The 11,129-nt window shown below is 56.2% G+C and overlaps 2 protein-coding genes across 2 annotated transcripts; one reads left to right on the forward strand and one right to left on the reverse strand.

Moving 5' to 3' along the window:
* Positions 1–639: 639 nt before the first annotated feature.
* TIRAP (TIR domain containing adaptor protein) lies at positions 640–2,065 on the reverse strand (the record flags this gene model as incomplete). Its single annotated transcript, XM_079545876.1, has 3 exons — positions 640–683; positions 841–1,455; positions 2,053–2,065. The coding sequence occupies 3 exons, from the start codon at positions 2,063–2,065 to the stop codon at positions 640–642; spliced, it is 672 nt and encodes a 223-aa protein (XP_079402002.1).
* A 5,309-nt stretch (positions 2,066–7,374) lies between these two features.
* FAM118B (family with sequence similarity 118 member B) lies at positions 7,375–11,129 on the forward strand (the record flags this gene model as incomplete). Its single annotated transcript, XM_079545740.1, is given in 6 exon segments — positions 7,375–7,448; positions 8,174–8,426; positions 8,986–9,213; positions 10,505–10,633; positions 10,742–11,043; positions 11,045–11,129. Coding segments are annotated over 6 exon segments (1,068 nt in total). The 5' UTR covers positions 7,375–7,377.

Genomic DNA, 11,129 nt, shown 5'->3' on the forward strand with positions numbered 1-11,129 from the left:
CCCCCGCCGGGCCCAGCCTGCAGCCCCGCGCAGCTCCGAGCTTCGTCGCCTCCGCAGCCGCACCTCCGCCCCGCTGCTCGGCACCCGCGACGTTGCCGGGGCTGCCTGCAACCAAAGGTTTCCTCAGAGCCAGCAGCACGCTTCGTGGGGCGGGAGGAAGGCAGCGGGGTCTCCCCACACAACCGGGCCCTTCCCTGGGACCCCCCAAAAAAGAAAAAAACCCCACAGAGCCAGGAGTTAAAAATCAGACTTGTGCATTTCTCCTCATACAGTGTGCAACATGATGCCCCCACAGAACAAACGTGCTCCAGCTGCGGGCTCCTCGTGGCATCAGCTTGCACAGGAGGATCCAGGCACTCTGAGTGCCCTCATCCTCAGAAGTCGCTGCAGAGCCCCCCTGTGCTTTGCCCTGTGGGAATTTAGTGTTTGCATGACGCGCTCGAGCGATGCAGTCCCCAGCCTTGTCCCCATAGAGCCCCAACCCTCAGCACAGTGGAGCTGGGCAGGCACGATGGCAGCTCAGCAGTGACGTGAAGGGTCTTCGGCTCCGGCCCCAGTGGCACCACTTTGTCCCATTGCTCTGAAGTGCCCACGGAAATGCCTCCAGCTTTGCTCAGACACAAGTGCCCTCGGTGGGCGCTACTCCATTCCACTCGTGGAGTTCCGGCACAGCTCTTCCAGATCTGTGAAGGCAGCAGACAGGCCCCATTAGCAGGCTGACTGATCTCAGATTAACCATTTAAACGGTTAAAGGATCCAACCCCTTCCCGTGGCCCACTGGGGGATGTCTGGGGACAGAGGTAACGCTCCACCCCATGGTACAGGCTGCAGGGTACTCACAACGCAGCACAGTGTCCCTGATCTGCCTGAAGCTGTTCTCCTTGAGGGCCATGTAGATGTAGTAGAGGTTCCTCAGCTCCCTGGGGTAATCTTTCCTGTCAATGTCCTTCAGCACAGGGATGGTACGCCCGTTGGCCATCGGGGCCTCTGCTAGTGCCTGATGCATCTGGTACCTGCACCAGGGGTCCTGCAGGAAGCTGGGGGTGATGAGCATCACCCAGCAGTGGCTGTTCTGCACAGCCTCACACAGCTCTGTCACGACAGCACTGCCCGCCACGCTGTCCCGCAGCTGCAGGAAACAGCGCAGGCTCTGGGGTTGGCTCTCCAGGTAGGACACCAGCTCCTCCACAAACTCCAGGTCCACCTCACTGTGGCAGATGCACACATCGTAGCTCTTCGCCCAGCGCGCGCTGCTCGAGCTGCTGATGTCCACTGGGGCTGGGCGGCCAGGCCGAGCTGTGCTGGTGCTGCTGGAGGAGCTGGAGCTCCAAGCAGAGGAGGAGGAAGAGAAGGAGGAGGGTGAGGACGACAGTGAGTGGCTGGTCATGCTATGAGAGCTGCTCGATGTGTGGATGGAGCTCTGCTTGGGCTTCTGCAGGAGCCGCCTAAACCATCCTGCAGAGGGGAGGGGACAGAAGGGAGGCTCAGCTCTAAGAAGCCACATCCTCCTGAGAGCCCCCGCCTCACATCCCTTAAAGTCTCTTGACCACCCTGCCTCTGACAGTCCCTACACTGCATGGTAAGCCTTGGGGTTGTTCCCCACTTCCCTGCCCTCCAGCTCCCTTCTCCCAGCAAATCGCTCACCAGCCATAACAGGCAGTCCACCACTCAGCCTCCAAGCTCCTGCATGAAACCTCTCCTGCAAGGAGAAATGCAGAGGGGAGAGAAAGAACAATGCACCCAAGGATGCTCAGTGCATCTGCACCCCATAGGCATGCAGCTGACAGGGCTCTCAGCCCCAAAATAACCTCCACCAGGGCCGTTCCACAATGCTCACTCCACGGCAACAATTCCTGTAAACCCACACAAGCAAAAGGGACAGACAGACAGATTCACTTCCCCTTGCGCTTGGTGCAGGCTGCACATGGGATTTCACCATGACCTGGGGGGATTGCGTGGGAAAGGGGAGTTTGGGGGGCATGCAGCAGGGGCAGCCCCACGCATCACCCAGAGCCCTGTGCTGTGGGGCAGCCCCAGCTTTTTCCTCCTCACCTGCAACAGGCATGTTTGTGGCAGCAACGTGCTGGCAATGCCCAATGCTGCCGTGCTGGCCTGGGCCTCAGCGCTTACAGCAAGCCTTCCTCAAAACACCAGCTCTCCCTGCCACCCTTCCTCCTAAACTTTTCCCCAGAGCAATGTTTCGGATCCAGCTCCAAGCACATTGTTCAGCTGCATCCCTCTGAGCCCTTGGCATTGCTGAGGTTGTGCATGTCCGAACTCCTTTGCTCCCAAGGGCTGTGAATTGGGACGCCTCTGGCAACACCCTCACCTGCAGCACGTGATGTCAGAGCAGGAGGGCCCCTCATACCCGGAGCTGGGCCAGCCAGAGCCCAGGGGAGGGAACAGATCCTGTGAGGATGGGAGGAGAAGGAATCAGTTTCCAGGGATCGGCACAGCAGCACTGCTTCCTACATTGCTTCCTACTCGGCCCATATCCCACGCCCTTGGTGCTACTCCTCCCTCATATTTGGGGGTGCATCTCTCCCTAAAAACACGTAGGCAGGCCCACAGGCCACCTTTGCCCAGTGAGGATCAGTTACTTGACAGTAAGGATGCACCAGGCCCCACCTGTCTGGATGTGAGTGCACAGGGATCTGCACCTCGATGAGATCGGGGCACTGGAGCGACTCATACAAGGGATATACTGGTGTGCCAGCAGCACGTCTGCTCCTGCTTGTTTCAACACCTCCCCCCACCCCACACTTTTCCACACTTGCATCACCTCATTCAAAATAAGCACTGGAGTCTTTCCCCCATGAAAGAAGCAGGATGTGAAGTGAGCGCCGACAAAACCTCCAGACCCATCAGCAACCAAGTAGCATACAGTGCCCTGCCCACGGAAACCACACTCCCCAGGCAATCTCCTGCTTAGTAATAGCAAAAAAGCATAAGCGTGACATTAAAGAGCGGCTTAGTGGGCAGGGAACTGGGGTACCCACCTGAAATCCTTGTGTCAGAGCACAGAAGGGACTGCATCAGACCTGGATGGCAGCACAGCATGAGGTAGGCGGGAGGGTCTTCTGGGTGGGAGAGGCGCAGACAGAAGATATTTACTCTGGAGCCTAATAGGATCCAGTGTGAATGGCCCAGCTGAGCCACTCCTGCAGCTTCCTCCTTGCCCCAGTGCAGCTCCAACAAAGCACTCCCACCCCCTCCCTCCTTGTAGGGAGCGCTCACCAGCCCCAGCAGCACGGAAGAGCCATCTTGGGGCTGGTGTCTCACTGGCAGGCAGACCAGCCAGCAGCTTGGGCACGGAAGTGGAGGGAGGGGAAGCCGGCAGCAATCCTGAGCTGGGAGACCAGCCCTCCCTAGGGCCTCCCTCCAGCCCTCCCACATCCGTCACAGCTGGGACAACCCATCAACACAGTGAGAACAGCACCTTGACATCCTTACTGCTGCATATCCTCAAGGACCCCAAATTCTCCCTTCTCCCATCCCTGCCTCACTCACAGCATGGGGGACAAAGGCAAAGCCACAAGCTTCTCATTTACGTGATATGCACAAGCTGAGGGCAGCAAACAAGATGTTTCCCTCCCTGTACAAACACTGCAGACCCACAGATCCCACCTAGAGAGTTCAGCATCACCCAGAGCACTGGAGGGGCAGCGGGGTCTGGAGGCAGCCCTATGGCTTGGCATCACGGCACCGCAGGTTAGACCACATCTGCCCTTTTGGAGCATTTCTCCCCCAGCACTGACAATGCAGGAAACCACTTCCAGCTGCTTAAATCCCTGCTCTGCACCCCATCACTTGCAGCGATGCACAGTGCCATTCACTGCTTCTACAGAGGACAGACAAGACCTTCCCTCACTGTCCAGGCTGCAGGTGCACAGAGGGGACTCTCACCCCCTGCTGGCAGCATCACCCCCCCCATACCTGCTGTGGGGCTGCCCGTCCCACCCCTCGTGCAGTGCGTGCAGCTGTGAGGAGCCCAGCGCCCCAAAGCCCAGCAGCACCGCGATCAGCCCCACCTCAGACACGAGCGCCTGCCAGCTCAGACCTTCAGGCGGACCGGGGCTCGAAGGATTTCAGCCTTTCAACCTACAAAAAGACCAACAGCAGGTAAACGGCGGGTCTCCATTTTCCCTCCACGTTCTCCAACCCGCACCCGGCTCCCTCTCCCCACCAGGGCCGGCCCCTCTCACCGGCACGGAGCTCCGGGCAGCTCTGCGAGGCGCTCAGCACCGCCCCGACGCGACCAGCGCCGCTGCTGAACGGGGAGCAGCCGCGCTGGGGGCGGCTGTCAGCACACGGGCCGGGGCGGCCCCGCACCGCAGTGCCCGCAGTGACTCACCGGCACCAACGGGCCCCACCTGGAGGCGCACAGCTCGCAGCCCAGGCCGCCCTCTCTCCTCTCTCCTCTCTCCTCTCTCCTCTCTCCTCTCTCCTCTCTCCTCTCTCCTCTCTCCTCTCTCCTCTCTCCTCTCTCCTCTCTCCTCTCTCCTCTCTCCTCTCTCCTCTCTCCTCTCTCCTCTCTCCTCTCTCCTCCCCGCTCCCTGCCCTCCGCCAACCCCCGCACAGCCGCTCTGAGCTCTGCGATACCAACCGGGCGCCCGGCAGCGCGGCCCCTCCGCCCTCACGGACGGACCGACGGACGCCCCGCCCACCGCGCGTCGTAGCCGCCATTTATTTATTTATCTATTTTTAATATTCCCCACGCTGGAAGCATCGCGAGATCTGTGCCAATTCTCGCACATGCGCTTTATTCTTCTCCCATCCCCCTCAATTTTGTGGTAGAAATTCCCGCCCCTTCCGGGGACGGAGCCAATGGAAGAGCGCGATGGAAGGGGGCGGGCCAATCCCACGACCCGGCAGGGGGCGGGACGGCGCTTGCGCAGAGCGCCGCAAGGAGGGCGTCACCACGTGGGGCGGGACGCGCGGCGCCAGGTGCGTGCGGGGAGGGGGGAGCGTTGCCTTGGCGACGGCGGGCGCGGGGCGGAAGGGGCGCGAAGCGGGGCGGCGATGACAGCGGGGCGGTGATGGTAGCGGTGATGGTAGCGGTGATGGTAGCGGGGATGGTAGCGGGGGGCCGAGGGAAGGAGGGGGGCTGAGGGGCCGGGAGGGACCCGAGCGAGCCGGGAACGCGGCGCTGCCCGCCCTCCTGGCTCTGTCTGGGCCGCCCCTCCGAGCCCCCATCTTTTCCTTTGGGCTCGGCTGAAGCCCCTCTGCTCGCTTTCCTGCACCCCGGGGGCTGCGAGAGAAGTCAGCGCACAGACTGTCCGGCAGCCGTTCTGTACTGCTGAGAGCAGAACGAGGTTGTGACAGGACAGATAAGCCAAGGAGCTGCAGGGTGATTTCTGCGCTGTCTCCAACTCAGTGTAGTCTGAATACCTGGAAAGTTCAGGACGTTTGAGGAGAAAAACTGGAGAACTGCTTCTTACCTGGTGAGTGCCTGGTTTGTTTTGCCTTGGTGGAACTCGCAGCAGGGTCAGCTCCTGCCCAGGCCCCAGCTGGGGTTTTCCCTACAGCAGTGATGTCACACTTGGAGATGGTGCTGCTGAAGCTCCGTTACCCCCAGAACGTTTGTGCTCGTGTGATCCGTGCCCTGCAGAGCAGACCTTCTCCCAGGCTGAAAGTCTGGAGGCTTCCAAGTCTTGCTCCTCAAGAAGTAAACTGTGAAGAGCTTTGCTGTTATCAGAGCTCAGAACAAAAAGCACTTTTTTTGGAGACAGGAGGAGACGAGACATTATTTGTGGTTTGTTTTTGTTTGTTTCTTTTTGGCTGTCTGCGTTAAGTAGAGATGAAGGCTGAAGTTTGTAATCTTAGAAAACTGCCTTGGTAGCTACAAAGTCAGAGTGTTCCTAAGTCAGAATGACTTTTGGAATGTCCTCAATACTTTAGGATCGTGTAATAATTAAACTGAGTTCTCCACTTATGCTGTCCAAAATACTGCATACGTGTAAGAGGAGTAAGTGGCATCAGGCTGGGCTGTGAACAGGTGAGACAAGGAGAACAAAAGTCTGTTATGTGAGGTAGGTGGGCAGCATGTGCCCAGGGCTGTTCAGAAGGTGAAAGCGGGGTCCCTGCACACCTCTCCAAGTGCATTACAGTGCAGGCTTTCAGAAGGGGAAAGAAACGAAGCCTGGCAAGCACACTGTGCCATAGCACTGCTCTTGAGAGAGTCAGCGTGTCCTGTTTTCATTATCCAGCGTGATAAGGTTATCTAGATTATTGGGACAACATCTTAAATTATTCCTGCTAACACTTACAGCACAGCTGGGGCTTCCTGTAGAGCTTTGACATGCATTACACTGCAGTGTTGCTCCTGGAGTTGGTGGAGCATCTGCAGGCTCACTTGTTCTGTTTGAGAGGCCAGCTTTGTACAGAGGCAGTGAAAGGAGAAGGGCAATGGCTTTAAACTGAAAGAGGAGAGGTTGAGGTCAGATGTGAGGAGGAAATCCTTCCCTCGGGGCGGTGAGGCGCTGCAGTGCTGCACAGAGCTGTGCTGCCCCGTCCCTGTGGGTGGGCGCTGGGCTGGGGGGCAGCCAGCACACAGCTGGGGAGTGGAGCTGCATGGACTGAGGTTCCTTCCAACCCAAACCGTCCGTAATCTCACTGAGGCTGCGTGACAACGAAGGCCACAGCCCCTGTAAAAAGCTGTGATTTCAGGCCAGCTGCTCTCGTACAACATTTCTGTTTGGCAAAAGCCTGCCGTTGCAGTAACCCAAACCAGAATTCTTGTTGGACTCTTCATTACAATTGGCAAGAAAAATACATAAGGGTGCATAGATCTTTCTGTTTTCTTTGCCTTTTAATAGACTTATTTTGGAGAAACGTGTGGGAGAGGAGCATTTCCTGGCAGACTTTCTGTGCTTTACGTAATTTGCTATTGAGAGCTCTCAGCACTGCGGCTTCCTTCCTTTCTGTCAGCTTGGCAGTCAGATCCCACCGAGCCCAGATGTGTGGCGGGTTTGGACAGTCCCTCCCTTGGCACCACGGAATGCAGTGCTCCCAGCAGCCCTTTGTAGCCAACAAAAATCTGTTTGTGCTTTTTCCCTCCTGCTGTTTCTGAAGCAGCGAGAGCGATGTGCTGTGAAGGTGCCTTATCCTCAGGCTCCCCAGAGAGCCTCAGCGGTACAAAGCAGCCAATCTGACCGTGCTGTGTTGTCAGAAGAAGGTGAGGAGTGGAAGAGAGCCAGGGTACAAAGTGCAAAAGCGAGGAAGCCTGAGTCTTGGCTCAAAGGTGATGTAGAGATAACGAGACGAGCGCTATGCGCCCGGCACAGCCGGCTGCACGAAGACCTGCCGTCTGCTGCGCGCTGTGATGCACACATGTGGTGACTTTGCTTGTGGTGATTTGTCTACTGTAGAAACTGGATGGCTTCTACGGTGAGCCTGGGTAAAGAAACATTATTGGAAGATGGAATGCCCCCCGCAAAAAAGCCCAGGTAACTCCAATTACACGCCAGTGCATTTCTTCTAATGAGAGCTTTTCCCGTAACCTTGCGTCGTCCTTTAATCAGACCGATGTTTGGCACAGAGCTTTAGCAGTCCTCTCTGTTGCTGATCCAGGAAAGGCGTTCTGTCTCTAGCTGTGCTCTCTAAGTAGTGCTTTCCTGTGGTGCATGAAACAAAGGCCTTAATGCTGAGCATGTGCCCAAGAATTCCTTGCTGCTGGTTTCCTTAACTCCAAAGCCAGGCGTCTTGGCATCTTGCGCAGAAGGCTTCGTTGTGCTGCTCTGTCTCCCTGTTGGGTGTTAGCCCTCATTCAGGTGCTGCCCTGCTGTGCTCCTGCACAATGTGGGATGGCACATCCTGGTAGTTCAGGCAGTTCCTCAAGTTAGCTTGACTTTGCTGCATGAGAGGCTAAATAATTGCACTCTGGAGGCTCTCTGGACTAGGTTGGAGGCTCTCTGGAGTAGGTTGTCTGGCACTTCTCTGAATTGCAGTTGCATGTGGTGAAATTGTGAGCCTTTGTGATGCCAGCCTGTGGGGCTGTGCCTGTTCCTGAAGGATACTGAGTTGTCTCCTGCTTACCAAAGAGCCCTAATGGACATTTTGATGAAAAACTTAGGCAGCGAGTGCCTCAGCTGTCCTTGATTTGCACATTCCATGACTCAGGGCATCCTTCTACGTGTGATGGTGCCAGTTGTGCTGCTTTCTCCTCTTGCAGGAAGCTGTTGCCAAGCCTAAAAACCAAGAAGCCTCGAGAACTTGTTCTGGTGATCGGAACAGGAATCAGCGCTGCGGTTGCTCCCCAGGTCCCAGCTCTGAAGTCTTGGAAGGGTTTGATCCAGGCCCTCCTGGATGCCGCTATTGACTTTGATCTTCTGGAAGATGAAGAAAGCAAAAGGTTTCAGAAGTGTCTCCATGAGTACAAGAACTTGGTGCACGTTGCCCATGACCTTATCCAGAAGCTCTCTCCGGTGAGTGCCGCTGAGCGTCTGTGTCCCAGGAGAGCAGTGGCTTTGGAGGCACAGCAGGTCCTGCATTTACAGGGAGTCGAGCACCTGCCGTTTCTGGGCTGGGTTCCTGAGGGGTTTTGGGCCAGGAGCTCCCAGAGCTGTCTGTGTCCCTTGGACAGCCGAGGGCCCCCAGCAGCTGCATGATTCTCAGGGACTGAACACCTACTGCTGGCATTTCATGCTGAGCTTGCCAGGGAGTGCTCCCACCTCAGAGAAGCGTGTGAAGGGCGAGAGGAAATCCGTCCCGTTGTGCAGAGTGACACTCCTTTATCTCGGAGCTGCAGAGCTGAGTCAATAAGTCTGGATGGAGCAATGCCTGGTGAACGTCTCTTCTCAGATGTTCTCTTGTTCTTGCTCTCTGACCTGAAAATAAATCTGATGAAAGTGCAGTGTTTGCCTTGCAAGGCCCTACAGCTTTGCAGAGCTCTTCAAGAAACGCGTGGGTAGTTCTTGTGTATTCATTTGGCACAAAGTATGAAAAGAAAGCAGGCTCTGATCTTAATCTCTCTCTGCTCCTCAGCGCACAAGCAATGTTCGCTCAACGTTTTTCAAAGACTGTCTGTACGAGGTGTTTGATGACCTGGAATCTAAAATGGAAGATTCTGGGAAACAGCTGCTTCAGTCAGTGCTTCACCTGATGGAAAACGGGGCACTGGTGTTAACCACAAACTTCGACAACCTGCTGGAACTGTACGCAGCACACCAGGGGAAGCACCTGGAGTCTCTTGACCTGACGGATGAGAAGAAGGTAAAGGATGTTGATCCAGGGCTGAGCTGGGACAACGTGGGCTGGTGGCAGCTGCAGGATGTGCTGTTATGCCCACGTCAGGGGTTGTGCTGCTAACAGTAATGTGCATCGTGTTGGGTGAAGGGCAGGCAGAGGCTCTGACACTTTGGGGTGGTGAGGAGCGACGACGCAGGCTGGTTTCTAAGGCACAGTTCTTACTGGCTGATGTCCAGTGCTCAGGAGCAGCCTTTGAGCCTGGTGTTCCTCTGGTCTCTGTCCCTGAAACCTGTGGCTGGGCCTTGCTGCAATACGGTGAGCCTTGCTTCCACGTGAGGCTTGGATTGACAGCTCTCACCGAAACTGGCAGCTCTGGGCAAAAAGCAGAGCTGGCCTGTCTGCTGTAACGTGCCTCTTGTAGGAGGGCTTTTTGAGAGAGGGCTCTGGCCTGGCAGGCAGCAAGCTGCGACTCCTGGGTCCTTCGTCCTTCCTCCCTACCCTCTGCCCTGCCTCCAGAAGGGCCGGGCAGCTCTGTGTGCCACAGACCTCGTGCTGCATTTGTAGCTGTTGGCCTCAGACTCTTCCCTGCCTGCCAGGGCTTCAGCCAGGCAGAAAATGAGTGGCAAACAGCACAGCCTGTGCCCCCAGCACTGCCCTGCTTTACACCGTGGTTTTTACTTGTGCAAATCACAGTGCTGCTCCGTTTGTGGATGCTGTGAAGTAATCTGTTTCTTTCCATCCTGACTTGTTTCTGTGCTTTGTTTCCTCTGTGACCTCTTAATCTCCATGGCTGCAGGTACTTAGAGCAATACAAATCAGCGTTCTAATTATTGCCAGCTTAAATGAGCTGCGGTCTGTAGGAGTAAACTGAGAGCCTCGAAGTGGCTTTCTGAAATGAAGGCCAGCTGCTGAGCTTTCTCAGGGCCTGGGGGAGCAAAAAATGAACTCGGTGGACTCGAAGAAATTTGCTGACTTTATATTCCATTTGTCCCCTTTTTCTGCTGAGCCTGGCGCATTGATCATAGTCTCTTCCAGTGACGTTAGCCATTCCTCTGTAGTGTTGAACCAAGAAGTGCCATAGGCTACTGATGTAGAGGCTGTTGAACTCACAACCTCTTGAGGAAACGAGATGAACGTGAGGAAGAAGCTGCCTTTGAGAAGCTTCTCCAGAGCCTCCACTTTAAAGCACACAATTCAGCACCCGAAGAGGTGGGAGACGAGTCTTAGGGCAGGAGCTGCAGAAGACCCAGCGAGGCCGTGCCGTAGCAGCTGTGCTGGAAGCGCTCACTAACACTGGCGCCGTTTGTTCTGGCAGGTGCTGGAATGGGCCCAGGAGAAGAGGCAGCTCAGCGTCCTGCACATCCACGGTGTGTACACCAACCCCAGCGGCATCGTGCTGCACCCAGCCGGCTACCAGAACGTGCTGCGCAACACCGAGGTCATGGTGAGCTGTGCTGCAGGGCTGTGAAGAGCCCCGTAGGTTCGGAGCCAGATTCCTTCTGAAAACGCGCTCTGCTCTTACCGAGAACATCTTTCCTGTTTTCTCTTCAAGCGAGAGATTCAGAAGCTGTATGAAAACAAGTCGTTCCTGTTCTTGGGCTGTGGTTGGACTGTTGATGACACCACGTTTCAGGCCCTGTTTCTAGAAGCTGAGAAGCACAAGTCAGACCTGGAGCACTTCATGCTCGTGCGGAGAGGAGATGTGGACGAGTTTAAGAAGCTCCGTGAGAACATGCTGGACAAGGGCATTAAAGTGATTTCCTATGGAGATGAGTACACAGACCTGCCCGAGTACTTTGGGAGGCTGGCGAGTGAGATTGCCACGCGGGGCCGAGCAGGTATGGGCTGTGTGCACCTTGCAGGTGATCCTTGGAGCACAACACGGCATCACTGCTTCCTTTTCTCTGTCTTGTCCCCCACCCAGTTTTCTGCATTTGTAG

Source organism: Tetrao urogallus (assembly GCF_951394365.1).
Source record: "Tetrao urogallus genome assembly, chromosome: 22".
Taxonomy (NCBI): Eukaryota; Metazoa; Chordata; class Aves; order Galliformes; family Phasianidae; genus Tetrao; species Tetrao urogallus.